This window comes from Papio anubis, chromosome 7, assembly GCF_008728515.1.
Source record: "Papio anubis isolate 15944 chromosome 7, Panubis1.0, whole genome shotgun sequence".
NCBI classification, from domain to species: Eukaryota; Metazoa; Chordata; class Mammalia; order Primates; family Cercopithecidae; genus Papio; species Papio anubis.
Window position 1 is genome coordinate 13,130,347 of NC_044982.1, and position 15,210 is coordinate 13,145,556.

General features: G+C 37.9%; 1 protein-coding gene across 4 annotated transcripts in view; it reads right to left on the reverse strand.

The window, feature by feature from the left end:
- UNC79 (unc-79 homolog, NALCN channel complex subunit) overlaps positions 1-12,383 on the reverse strand; it is a 278,788-nt gene extending 266,405 nt beyond the window's left edge. Inside the window, exon 1 of one of the 4 annotated variants that reach the window (XM_021941512.2) lies at positions 11,817-11,928. In XM_021941512.2, the coding sequence (XP_021797204.2) occupies positions 11,817-11,838 (22 nt within the window). In that variant the 5' untranslated portion in view covers positions 11,839-11,928. Of the gene's footprint in view, positions 1-11,816; positions 11,931-12,001 lie in introns of those variants that run through there. The other 3 variants (XM_021941502.2, XM_021941509.2, XM_021941499.2) reach the window with 3 other exon arrangements.
- Between the last annotated feature and the right edge of the window lie 2,827 nt (positions 12,384-15,210).

Below are 15,210 nucleotides of genomic sequence, written 5' to 3' on the forward strand. Positions count from 1 at the left end.
GTGAAACCCTGTCTCTACTAAAAATACAAAAAATTAGCCAGTCATGGTGGCGGGCACCTGTAGTCCCAGCTACTTGGGAGGCTGAGGCGGGAGAATGGCATGAACCCAGGAGGCGGAGCTTGCAGTGAGCCAAGATCGTGCCACTGCACTCCAGCCTGGGCGACAGAGCGAGACTCCGTCTCAAAAAAATAAAAAATTTAAAAAAAAGAAAGAAAATATAGTAGCTATAATACAATTATCAAAAATCAGGGGGCATGGAGGGCATACGGATATGATTGTCTAATAGGTATTAATTGTAAACAAAATGACACTATTGTATATCAGATACCAGGTCAGAAGGAGGGGAGACAGAAGAGGTTACAAGCTAATTGCAATATTATTCAATGTAGGGAACTAGTTAGTCCAAAAACGAGTGGACTAGCAGTATTATGTAGAAGTTTAGTATAAAGTTAATCAATAGAAAAAAATGAGCAAATAAAACCCATTGCGTAATGAAAGAGTTTAGATATAAAATACATAAAAAAACAATATGATAGAACTGAGGCCAAACATATTAATCATATCAATAGATGTAAATGGGCTTAACTCACCTATTAAAAGAAAAGGATTTTCAGATTGGCTAATAAAGCAAAATCCAACACTATGCAGAATACAAGAGACACACCTAAAACAAAGAGATTCAGAAGAGTTAAAAATAAAAGGATGGCGATATATCAGGCAAACACAAATAAAAAGAAAATGGGGTCATAATCGTAATATCTGACAAGGTGGAATTCAGACCAAAAAGCATTAAAATAGATAAAGAAGTGGCCTTTATAATGTTTAAGGCTACCATTCACAATGAAGATACTAGTTATTAGTATTTATGCACCCAGTAACACAGTAATAACTTCAATTAAGCAGCAACTAACAGAAGATGCAAGGGGAAATAGATAGAAACACACTAATAATAGGAGACTTTAACATACCTCTCACAATCCAAGATCAAGTGGACTAAAAATCAATAAAAGTTATAAAAGACCTAGACAACATTAATAAGGTAGATCTCATAGATATAGTATACATCAAACTCATATTATTGTATCAATAATAATAGAGATTACACCTTATTTTTAAATACATATGTGGTATTCACAAAAACTAACTAAATCTTATGACACAGCAGAAACCTCAATGCGCTAAAGAACAGAAATAATGTAAACAGTATCTTCAGACCATAAGGCAATAAAATTAGAAATCAACAACAAAACAGAAAAACAAAAATGCCCTTCCACATGGAAATGTATACACTTTTAAACCACTCTTAGGTCAAAGGCAAATATACAAAATTCAATTGCAGAATTTCTTGAAAATAGTTATAATAAAGCCTGACATTACCAGAATCTGTAGGCTATAACTAAAGGAGGTGTCAAAGAAAAATATATTGCATGAAATGCCTATACCAATAAAAATTAAAAAAAATAAAAAATAAACAGCCAACTCGAAAAGCTAGAGGAATACCAAAACAAAGAAATCAAGGAAAAAATAATCAGAAATTAATAATAAAAACTGAAATTAATTTAGAAATGCCAAAAACTAGAATCAATCAATAAATAAAAATAACTAGTTTCTTGAAAAAGAAATCAACAAAATAGACAAACCACTAACTAACCAAATTTTTTAAAGGGGGCAGGGGAGAAAGCACAAATACACAACATTAAATACAGTCATCCCTCAGTATACACCAGGGATTGGTTCCTGGACCACCCCCACCCCTAACCTCCCGCAGGTACCAAAATCCTTGGATGTTCAAGTCCTTTTTATAAAATTATATAGTATTTGCATATAACCTATGCACATCCTTCTGTATACTTTCAATCATCTCTAGTTTATAATACTGAATACAAAGTAATGCTATAGGAATAGTTGTCATACTCTATTTTTTTTTATTGTACTATTTTTGCTGTTTTTATTTCCCAAATATTTTTGATCTACTGTTGGTTGAATCCATGGATGCAAAAACCCCCAAATACAGAGGGCCGACTGTATGCATTAGAAATGACAAGCAGAACATAAACATCAAAACAGAGGAATTTTTAAAATTTCTAAAATAGTCATTTGCATAATTCTATGCAAACAAATTTGAAAACGTATATGAAATGCACACGTTTTTAAAAAAATAAAACTTACCAAAATTGACTGCAGTAGAAACAGAAAGTCTAAATAGAACAAGTGTCATAGAACAAATACAGAAAGAAGTTAAAGAGTTCCACTACAAAAAAAGCACAGGCCGGATGGTTTTACAGGGGAACTCTAAAAAACTTTTAAAGATCAGATAACACCAATTGCTATTATATTATTCCAAAGATATAGAAAGGGAAGCAAAATTTCCAGGCTCACTTTATGTAGTGAGTATCACATTGTTTCCAGGTCCTGACTAAAATTACTTCCCACTCTACCCCCCAGAAAAACACCTATGAACCAATCTAACTTATTAATATCAATGCAAAGATTCTTAAAATATGATGAAATTCAACCCAGCATATTAATAAAGTTAAGAGAGGAAGCAATATGGTCTCCATAGATGCAGAAAATAAACTTGACTCAACCCATTTTGGTTAAAAAAAAACTTAACAAAATAAGAATTGATAGATACTGCCTAGTATATTTACCTCAGCCCAAAAGAATATCTTACTTAAAAGAGAAATACAAGAAGTTTTCCTACTAAAGTAAAACACAAGCCAAGAATACCCACTCTCTTTGCTATATTTCACACTGTATCAGAGATACTCACCAATGCAATCAGAAAACAAGAAAGCAATTACAGGTATAAAAATTGAGTAGAAAAGAAAGGACAAAACTATTTTCTATTTGCAGAGCATATAATTGTATATCTTGAAAACCCAAAAGAATAGATGGAAAAATGACTACAAAAAAAATTAACTGAGTAAAATAAAGTTATAAAGTCAGCATACAAAAACTCAATAGCCTTCATGTATTCAAAATTTTAAAATGAAGAAATGATACATCTCAATTATGATGGCAAAAAAATGATGAAAGAAAATACTAAGCAAGAGCTCTATACGAAATTCCAAAATCTTTATGAGAAAAAAACACCCCAAGAAAGGCACAGACTTGAACAAATGGAAAGACATACCATGTTCTTAGAAAGAGTAAGATTCAATATCAGAAAGATGTCAATTCTCCCTAAAGTAAGTTATTCTATAAAAGTAATGTGATACTCACAAAAATACTATCAGGCTTTTTCCTGGAGTTATTCAACTTGTTTCTAAAATTATTTTGGAAGAATGAAAAAGATCTAACGCAATGACGGTTATATGAAAAAAAAAAAAGAATGAAAAAGAAAGCCAATGAAACTTGCTTAAAACATTATTTTTAAGAACAGTGGAGAGTGGAGATTCTTAGAAAATTCTCCACAAAAATTTTAGCCTCCAGTAAAAATAAAGAGTAATAATGATCACAGGAGCAATTGTTGGCTCCCTATGAATAAGTCATCCCAAGTTCATTTCAACTTCCTATTTTTTTAGGAATCTAGACAGGGCATCAAAGAAAAGTTGTAGAGAGTATGTACATCTCAGCAAAGTAGGATGCACTTGGAGACTCAACTGTAAGCTCCTCTAGAGCCTAGCACAGTGCCTGATACATTGTAGACACCCAATAAATATTTATTGAATGAATAGACAAGTTGATGAAATATATAGATTGAATGGTACCATGATAGATTTATACCTAGTGAAACTGTCATATTTAAAATATATTGATTAGTGGCTTAAAGCTGACTTGAGAAAACATATTTAATGGCATGACACTCACAGGGCTTTTGTGCTTCTTTCTTTTTGTCAACATTTTTATTTTGGATACTTCATATAGGAATGCATATTGTTTTGGTAGTTGATACAAAACCAGTGGAAGAATGGCTAATATGTTGGATTATAGAATCAGACATAACAATGAAATAACATTAATAAGACAAAATGCAATAAGGTTTGTAGTGGTTTCAATTGTATCCCCCAAAAGGTATGTTCAGGTCTTAATCCTGGTATTGTGACTGTGACCTCATTTGGAAATAGGGTCTTTGCAGATATAATCAGGTTAAGATAAGGTCATACTGGATTAAGGTAGGCTCTAAATCAAATGTTGTGTGTTTACAAGAGGAAGGAGAGAGAACTTTGGATACAGAGACACAGGCTATGTAAAGATGGAGGCAGAGATTGGCATGATGCTGCTACAACCAAGGAATGCCAAAGATTGCCAGAAACCCCCAGAAGCTGGGAGACAAGGAAGGGAGATTCTTCCCTATAGCCTGCAGAGAGAGCACAGCCCTGCCAACACTTTCATTTCAGACTTCTGGCTTCCAGAACTGTAAGAGAATAATCTTCTATTGTTTTACACCACTTAGTCTGTGCTAATTTGTTACAGCAGCTCTAGGAAACGAATACAGCATTAAACAAATCCCTAAGACTTTCAGCTGCACAGATAGAGGATGAAGGAAAACAGGCTTAGCAGTTATTCCTATAGAAAAGATCTTGCAGTTTTAGCAAGCCAGTAGCTTGATATTATTATACAAAGAGCTAAGGGAATATTTGTAGTTTGAAATATAGATTCCCATACTCTGCACTAGTGAGGGACATATGAACATATGAGACATTCAGTCCTTTTACAAGTGTCAACTGTTTTTTTTTTTTTTTGAGACAGGGTTTTACTCTGTTGTCCAGGCTAGGATGCAGTGGTGCAATCACAGCTCACTGCAGCCTCGACCTCCTGGCTCAGGTGATTCTGCTACCTACACCTCCCGAGTAGTTGGGACCACAGGCATGTGCCACCACACCGAGCTATTTTTTTGAATTCTTTTGTAGAGACGGGGTTTCGTGATGTTGCCCAGGTTGGTCTCCAATTCCTGGGCTTAAGTGACCTGCCTGCCTCAGCCTCCCCAAGGGCTGGGATTACAGGCATGAGCCACCACACCCAGCCAGGGTCACCTTTTAAGGAGGACCTAAAGAGGACCTGGAATGAATTTTTAAATGATGATGTAGAAATAATCTGGAATAGTCATGTTATCATTAAACATTTTGAGCAACTACTCTACATACGTTTTAGTAACTAGGAAGAACTCACTCTATTCTCAAAGAGGTGGAGCTCTAATATGGGTCAAAGGTGGTGGGAAGATACTGAAGAGTTTTAAAGAGAAGAAGGACATGATTGTCTCTGTATTTTAGATAGATCATTCAGGCAGCTACATGAGGATAGACTTGATGGTGACAAAAGCAGACACAGGGAGGTAAATTAATAGGCTGTTATAATACAGAGATGATAAGTCCCGTAATCAGGATGAATAAACAGTAAGTGTTCACTGAAAATATTAGCATGATATGCAAAAGACTGGCATGACCCCTGCACAAGGATGACAAACAAATCTGTGAAAAATTCTGTATAAAAAAATAAAAAGAAGAAATAGGAATTAAGGTACTTGAGGAACATCGAAGAAATAAAACCAAGGTATAATAACACCTCTCTCAAAGCTGTTATGAAAATGAATTAAGCTAATATATACCAAAGTACCCAGTACATAATAGGCACAAGCAATAAATATCTGAACTCTCTTTCCTGGAGAGCTTAAGATTCAAGCACATATAATCCTGACGTGCTAAACTGTTTATGAGTTATTATCTATTTCTACTTCTGAGGCAAGTTCATTTATTCTTAAAATAAAATTACATATACATAAATGTCTATGTATATACATGTGCATTTGTGCATGTATATATACATAAACATATATGTATACACACACATACCCATTTAATTTTATTCTTTTGGAAGACCAAGACCCTGAGACCAATGAAAATGAAAGATACCCTGAAATGCTGAACACCACTCCAGTTTTAATCCCACATCAAATATCAAATGAGACTCACATGATAAGCTATATGCTGTTGGTAACATTGGTCTTGAAAAGTCCAGAAGAAGAGAAAAACAAGACACAAATAGAATAAATGGACTGAAAGAAGCTAAAAGTTCTAAACGAAATTGTTGAGCTTTTCGTGTTACAGAAGAGTATTGATAAGAATATATTTTTTGCTTAATGTACTTTTTGATACAGGAAATATTTCATTTCTAAGCCAATATATATGTTCATTTATGCAGAGCTATCCATATCTTTTCAAAATGGAAGAAACAAATGCATATGAATTTCCAACATAATAATACTGCAAAACAAGAATCCCAACTTAAAGCTTATTTATCGGTTGAATAATCAATACATAAAACTTGAACAGGATCCAAGTAAAACTACAGTTTGAAGAGGCCCTGACTTTAGATAGATCGCCACTTTATCTTAAAACAAACAAAAAAAAAAACAAAAAAAAAAACAGCTGGCTGTGTGCTAAAACTGCCTACCACTTTAAGAATCATAACTATTATTTTGAATATAGTCAAAGGAAAATTTAGCTAATCGGACAGAACCAAAACCACAATGAATGTTCAAGAAACATGTAACTTGTTATATAAATACTGTAACATTTGATTTAGCAAATATATTTTAAGTACTTTTGACAACTGTAATTTTATTTACCTGTAAATCCATTTGAAGAGCATGCATTTTGTGCAATTTTCACATTGCATAGAATGCAGAACTTCATATTAACAAAAATGTAAAATCTTTAAATTAATGATATCCAAACACTTGGTTATGTAATCCTTCCTTATAAAAGACATTTCATCCACCCTCGGTCATTTTTACTTTTTCAAGAAATGATTTTTGTGCAAACACTATGCAATGGACAAGGGATTGCACACTGGAAACACAGAGAGGAACATAATTCAATCTACACACAAAGTAAATTAAGGCAACTAACAAGAAAACTAATTGAAATATAGTGTGAGCACACAAATAGGGCATACAGGGAGAAAGTGGCAATCAGGCAGGGTTTCAAAGCTAAGTATTGAGCAATAAGTAGGTATTAGACAGGCCAAGACGATGGTGGGGAAGAAAGCATTTAAGGCAAAAACAACATGATGCATTGGAGGAACTGAAAAAATAGTTCATTGTAGCTGGATCAAAGAGGTAAAGCAGAGATTGTTGATGAGCTAGAATCAACAAGGCTTGGGAATGTGTTGAATAGTTACGGCAGAGAGTAAAAAGTTCAGGAAGACTCCGATTTTTTGACTTGGGTAAATGAGCAAGGTGGTGTCATTCACTGAAATGACTGATCTAAAAAGAAGCACAAGTTTGGAACAAAGGACAATGAATTTGGGTTTGTGGTATGTATAAGATGCTTGAGTAGAAATAGAGGGCTGTAGTTCCAGAAACATCTGTGGACTAGAAAATTGTATGTGGGAGGCATCCTCGTAGATGATACCATGCAAGTGAATGTGGTCAAGAGTCTGTGGGATTTCAAAAAAGAGAGAGAGAGCGGGGGGACTAATGGCAGAGTCCTGTGTGAAGCTAAGTTTTAAAAAGCAGGAAGAAGACAGCCCTAAGAAAAAATCTGGGTGGGAACAGCCAGAAAAGAAAGAAGAAAAGGAGAGTTTAAATCAGGAATGCAGCAACTAGTGTCAAATGATACAAAGAAGTCATGTAAGACAACAGCTAAAAGCTATTGTTCTTTTTGCAACCACAAAAATGGTTATAATAGGCACATTCTAATTTTTGCATATATGAATAAAACTGTAATAGAGTCTCCTCTATGAGAAGTTTGCGATATTATTGTGCAAAGATTTCTAAATGACTGCAATTGCAATGCTATTGAAAGGAGAAGTAGTTTTCTATTTCAGTGATGTTACCATATAATATGCAAAAAATAAGGAAAACTATCTATTGAGTTCTCCAAGCATGGCCCTTACATATACATGGGAGAGGGGCAAGTGCTAAAAAGCTACACTCTTAAAATTGTTTGTCTCTGATGTAATCAAAAATATTTTTGGTTACTGGGAGGCTAGATCCAAACTTCACAATTACCTCCATTTTGGCAGCAAGCATAAGGTTTTATATTTGATGATGATGATGATGATAATTGCTTACATTTATTAAGTCCTTATTATGTGCCAGGATTCTCTGCTAAGCACTGTTCATGAATCACCTCATTTAATCTTCACAACTGTAACTATCCCCATTTGGTAGAGGATATAGTCAGGGCTTAGAGATATTAACTTGTCCAAGGTCACAGAGTTTACAGGGAGCGAAGCCAGGATTCAAACCCAGGCAGCAGTCTGATTCCAGAACCCCAACTCTGAATGTCTGCTGGTATCAAAAGCAGAGCTTCTTTTGAAAGAGCACACCCAAGGTACTACCGATTGGTCAATTTTGATTCTTAGAAGACAAAAAAAGTTTGGGGTGGAGGGAGTGGGACTCCTCTTTAGAATTCCAAACGCATTTCATTTTTATCATTCCAAATTCTATATCAGCTATGCAAACATTTTCACTACAGTGAACTTTGTAAGAAAAAGCAGCATTTGGAGAAACAAAAATTAACTCTTCTGCAATCACCTGAGAAAGTGCCAGGAAGCTTTCACCTCCTGTTTTGAGACTCTGCAGATAGCACAGGAAACAGATTGAATATTTTTTTAAAGGCTCCAAACTATATCTTTGCTAAAACTAGCTGCTTCTTCTTCTTCTTCTTTTCTTTTTTTTTTTTTTAGACAGAGTTTCACCCTGGTAGCCCAGGCTGGAGTGCAATAGCAGGATCTCTACTCACCACAACCTCCACCTCCCGGGTTCAAGCGATTCTCCTGCCTCAGCCTCACAAGTAGCTGGGATTACAGACATGTGCCACCATGCCCAGCTAATTTTGTATTTTTAGTACAGATGGGGTTTCTCCATGTTGGTCAGACTGGTCTCGAACTCCTGACCTCAGGTGATCCACCTGCCTTGGCCTCCCAAAGTGCTGGGATTACAGGTGTGAGCCACTAGCTTCTCTTTCATCACTATTACTTATCTCATAAAAGAAAATGCCACTACATAAAATAGAAATCATTTTTCATATCTCTGTGATACATTACTTTTCAAAGGTAAATCAAGTAATCTGGTTTGGGTTGAAATGCAAGTACTTTCTCTTGCTGGTCCAACAAAACTATGTCTGCTTGTCAAACCAGTGAAACCTTTATCTGCATCAAGAAGCTCCAAGAAGAAGAGTAATAGAAATAATATTTTGACATTATATTAAGCCTAATTCTCCCTCCTCAGTCCTTAGGAAAGTAGTAGTGTGCACACTCCTGAATGCAGAGGAGAAACAAGCTCTCCCATTCTCTCCTTATCCAGTAGTCTTCACACTCAGTAGAAGAAAAAAAAAAATACCCTGACCTTTCCTTCTCTTGCTGCTTACACCTAGCTAAACTTCTACCGAGTCCGAGGATAAAATGCTGCCATTCTTTTTATAAAAAGTATTTGTCCTTCATGAACATCAACTATGCAGATGCAGCCTATTATGTTTTTTTTTTCAGTTACATAACGTACACTAAAATGCCAATCCACTCGTGTTAGTGCATATTTACAGAAAAAGAAAAGAGATTCCTAAATTACCTTCATTCTAAATACAGATACCTAAAAACATCCATGGCATCCTTATCCTTTCCGCATCCTACTCCCATTTACCTCCTTTGCCCTACAAAATCCTTAAGACTAAAGCAAAGATAGCTCCTACTACAATTCCTTACTTTAAAGATGGAAACTCTGAGGCACAAAACTATTAAGTTAATTGCCCAGTGTCTCACAATTAATCAGAAGGACATACAAAGCTCAAGTCCACATGTTCTAGCTCCAGATATGGTGTCCTTTTCATCCTCTACAGATGGAAAAAAATCTGTTTCACAAACACGTCTAAAATAGCTACTTAATCCATTAATTGCACTACACAATCAAGTCCATACCTAGATTTTATTCATTGCCCAGGAAAGAGACAAGACAAAGCATCCAGTCCATTTCAAAATATAACAAGGAAAACACAGGAAGAGGACAGTAATACTCACTGGCTTTAGCCTGAAATTACTTACGTAATATGTAACTACACAATCAAATGACAGGTGGTGTTTTTTCCTTTAGAAACCATACTATAATAAAACCATTTGGCTTTATTATAATATCAGGATGTGATATTCTCAAGTGGGAAGTTCTACATGGACTCAAACTATGTTACCATTCCTCAAAACAGAATGCACCCAATTTTTTTCAAAAACCTCTGTAAAAGCAAAACTTAATTTTGAGTGTAGATTTAACTTTCGGAAACATGCAAAAAAAAAAAATCACAAGAGAGCTTCCTAACTATTTAGAGGAGATGGACTATTTAAAAGTGGGCAATGGTTGTCATTATTATAGCCATCATTTATTGAGTACATTCTATGTGCTAGGCTCACTACTAAGCCTTTTATATGTATTCTCTCATTCCCCACAACAACCCCATCAGCATGATTAGCCCAGGTTTACAGATGAGGAAATAAAGTTCAGAGAGGTCAATTATCTTGCCCAAGGTCAAACAGTAGCAAAAGTAAGATTCAAACTCAGATCTTCCAGATTCTAAAAAACATAAAGAAGTACAAGCACTGGATGGTAGGTGGACAAGCACAATTTCTAATGAACCATCAATCTGAGAATTCTATGAGCCTTCAGTTTATTCAATTTGTCTAGTGAATAAATGACATACTGCATTTTATCATATATAAGATATTGCCCTCAAATAATGAGACTACTGTTTTATGTGTCTCAAAAAAATGACTTTAATAGCCATTCCAAAGAAGAATTACAAAGACTTTTAAGTAGTGACAGCATTATCCATATAATGTGTACTCACTGCTTTGGAAGAAAGGAGTCATCTAGGTGAATAAGTTCTGGTATATTGTTAAAAATTCAAACTAATTGCTTAATAAAAACATCTTTTATTTACAATCTGAAGTTTAAGCTCCTGAATCCCTCAAGCCCTCAAGTGCACTCAAAAAAAGCCTTCACATTGATCAACCTACCAAGCACACACCGAAGGCCTACTAGTGCGCACCACAATAAGACAGACTATGGGGACCATATTAGAAACTTACTCCATCCACAAGGAGTTAGCAGGTTGCTTCTAACCACGCACACAGTCAGTCATTACTGGGACAACCAAAATCCTCCGGTGCTGTGTGCTATAGTTTGTGTGGGCTGCCCTACAAAGGAAGCCTGCTTGTTGGAACAATAATTAGATCAATTAGGTCATTTTCCCAAAGCTCCTTTCACTTTCTTGTAAGCACTGCAAGGTTGTGGTTGGTTTTGGCATTGGCGTTGGCATTAGTGAGTTAATTTTCCTCTTACTGAATCCAGAATTCTGCCTGGCTCCCTGCTCCCTCCCCCTTCTCTCCCTTCGTGCCTCTTCCACCCGAAGTGGAAACTGCAGACTCAAACTCCCCTATGGCTCCAGCACCAAGAACTGGGCATGCTCAGAAGGCCAGGCAGGCTTTGGTTGCAACTGACAGTTCCCCGCCCCTGATTTGCCGCTGCCCCCCTTCCCCCACTCCAGCAAGAGATACTGAAATGTTTATCTGAAAGATACGAGGCCTCTTTTTCCCGAGAATGACCCCATTTTAATTTCATTTCGCAGGGTCTCTGAGTCTTGCAAAACCCCAGCTGGAGCCCGAGGAAGACCGCATTATTTTTCAGCACCGGGGACAGCGCCGCGCTGCCATTAACGTCCACCCTCCCCCACCTTCTATCCCCGCCACCCCCCACCCGCCCCAACCTCAGCCCCCACCCCCGCACCAGCACAATGCCAAGGTCTCCCAGCAGCCGCAAACGCCGCAGCTGCAATAGCTCCCAGCCGAGGCCGGGCCGGAATGCCGGGCCGGCTGCTACTTACACTGCTCCGCTTTGGTGGACATGGTGCTGTCCAGATGGAAAGGCTTTGCCCCAAAATCTGTGTCGTGTGAGCTCCCTCGCTCCGCCAGCGATGTTGCGAGGAAAAGAGTGCATACCCCCCACCCCCCACCCCCTCGCTTTCCCCCTCCCTTAGGCCCGTGTCGCTACCATTCGGACAAAACGCACATCAAATTGCAGAATTCGGTCCCGGAAGGTTAGGAAATCGCCCCCGGAGAAATGGGTGGGATTTAATAGGCGGCCAAAGGCTTCCTGTCCGTCCCCTCCTGGAGCTGCCCGCGTTGATGTGGGCGGGGAGACCGAAAGGAGAGAGCAGGCTGCGGCTCCTGGTGAAATGGGAAAATGGGCTCGACCGGGGGAGGAGTATTTCCATTCATAAGGCGCACGGAGGGGACGGGTGTTTCCCAGAGAAAAGCCTCTTAAAGCGCCGGAGTCCCCGACCATTTGGATCTCCCATTGGCGTTCTCCGGGCCTGTAAATCCTGCTCCCGGAGCAGCCCCCGGAGCCTCAGCGGGGTGACCGGAGAGGGACCCAGGTGCGTCCCACGCTTCTGCTCAACCTCCAGGAGGAAGGAGAGGGAGGCGGATCCGGGGCGGGCTGGAGCGCCGGGGCCGGAGGGCGCGAGGATGCTCCTGAGGACTGCGAGGAAGGAAATGCAGGAGGAACCCTCAGCATGGCTTCCCGGCGCGCTGCGGTTCCTGCCCTCGCCTCCCCTCTGCGATGGGCTCTCCTGCTGATGATTGAGGATGGCAGGTCCCACTGCCAGGGGGCTGTGACAAGACTTTAGAAGTTGGGGCTGGAGGAAGGAGGAGATTTCCACGGACGGTGAAGCCACAGAAAAGGAAGATGAAAGACTGGAGACAGGAAGACCCCAGGTGTGCTCCCTTGCAGCCATCCCAGCTGGACAGGGGCACATTAGGAAGCCCCTCGACTGGAAAACCGAAACCAGCGGGAAAGGAAGGCAATAGAGGAGGGCATCGTGCATATTAATAGGAAGATGCCCAAAGAATCCACTACAGAATGGAGAGACACTTGGAGTCCGGAAGAACCAGATTCAAGAACCATTTTTACCACTTACTCACTCAAGGACCATCTTCTAATCTCCCTACATTTCCAGTTCTTTATCTGTAAAATGGCAACATTAAAACCTGCCCCTTCACCTGAAGAGTTACTGGGCAGATCGAATGGATGCGCAAGTCCTTGTAAACTAAAAGTATGGCACAATCACCAACCATTATGTCCATTCTTCATTCAAAAAGTTTAATTTGTTAAAGCTGAGGGGCAATAGTCACATAAGACCATTATAATGGTCACAGCAGGTTACTTTAGTAAAAGTTACAGGAACAGAACTGTTAAGTGTTGACAATGACTTTTAATGCTGATAAATCAATGTTTTTCCACCTCAGAAAATAAAAGATCCTATTTAGGGAAAGAATTTTAAATTCTGTGTAGTATATACAAACTATTCAGGTGAAATCTTGCACAATTAAGAAAAATATCATGAACAAACATCAAGGAGAGATGCTTCTGAGTAGCAAAAAAAAAAATCTACAAATAATAGGGAAACTGCCCATAATGATGCACACACAGCACTCAAGTTTCATGGTATTTGCAAAAATGTTCATAAAGGTTAGTGAATTGGCTCTTTGAGTTGCATATGTGACTGGACTCTGTCATCTTGCTGATTGGCAGGTTGGTCTGGCTAATCAGCTATCATTCCATGTCATTGTTCATTCCCAAAACCACATCCCAAAGAGAAGTTCCATTTATTAGTAAAAGATAAATGATTATGTGAAGCATGATGCCAAATAGTTCGTTTTGAGTAAAAATAAAATTGGAATCATTCTGAAGAAAATATGAATATCATGAACATTCCTGAGAAGATGACAAACACTTTGTATGACTAAAAGAAAGCTCAATGGGTTATTCAGAAATTTCTTGGAAGCCTGAGGCTTTGACAACGAAAACAGTAATTGGAAATTAACACACATGAGAAAAAGGTGTCTTGGATAGTACAGAAACAAACAACAAAGTATGTGCTGGAAAGCTATTATCCCCTCATCTGCTTAACAATCTTTCATTTGTCATCAATTAACCCTCCCATTACTCAGTTAAGAGAGAGTATAATGGTGTTAAGTCATGGACTGAGGAGTTACACAGCCTGGGTTTGAATTCCAGCTTTGCCTCTCATGATCTGTGTAACCTTGTGCAAGTTACTTAACTTCTCCATGCCTCAACTGCCTTACCTGAAAAATGGTCATATCATTGTCACATTAAAGGTTGTCAGGAATAAATAAGTATACATATGAGAATCTAGAACAATGACACATATGAATGATGGCTTCTATTAACATTACTGCTCAAACTCCTCAAATGCACCCAGTCCATTCAGGTTTGTTCTGATGCTTTGGACCCTCCAAAGCCTGATAGCATCCATATAATTGAGACTCTAATCATCAACCTAGGCACTCACAGCTTCAGCCTTCTGCCATGCCCATTAACTCACTAACCTGGGCCATATCCATTACTCAGTTTCTCCATTCCAACATATGGCCTTACTACTTCAATGAACTCCCTCACCTTTCCTTGTATCTCCATCTACCTCAATCCTTCCTGCTTAGTTTTCTTCTGTTGCAGAGGTAGTGCCTCTTCTCATTGCCAGATGCAATGCTTTTTTTTTAACTAAACCTATGCCTCTAATTATACACATTCCTATTTATTCTAGAATTTGCTATTTTAATTATCTTTCTTTTTCCCAGCATTTTAAGTCTCATCTTTTCAATGGATTTTCCCATCCTACTTGCAAACATGCAAAAATTTTTCATCCTCAAAAAGCTGTGCCTATCATCTTACTGAATAAGTGGCCTCCATTTCTCCATTCCCTCACTACCCTACTTGCTATCAAATTGTGGCTGAAACAGGTTCCTTCAATAGTCACTAATAATTTCCTAATAATAAATTCCAATTGCTTTATCTCTTGGTGACTAATGCCAGCATTTGAAATTTCTCCCTGTTTCTTTTTGAAATTCCCTCTTACCTTGACTTCTATAACATAATGCTCTTCAAAGTCTTCTCCAAACTTTTTGCCCATTCTATTGTTTAATGAAGTACTTCAAACATAGAAATACTCGAAAAATCATGAACTCTAATGTTACCACTACCCAGTCTCATCAAATCTTAATATTTTGTCACATTGTATTGTTTCACTTTTCAGAAATAAAACATTTTAGAGACATTAGAAGCCCCCACAAAAATTATTCTAAATTTGTGGTTATGTCCTTATATTTTATATTATTTATTTATTTGTTCAGCAACTACTTATTGAGTGCCTATATATGTGAAACACCACTCTAGGAACTTGTTATAACTAGCAAACA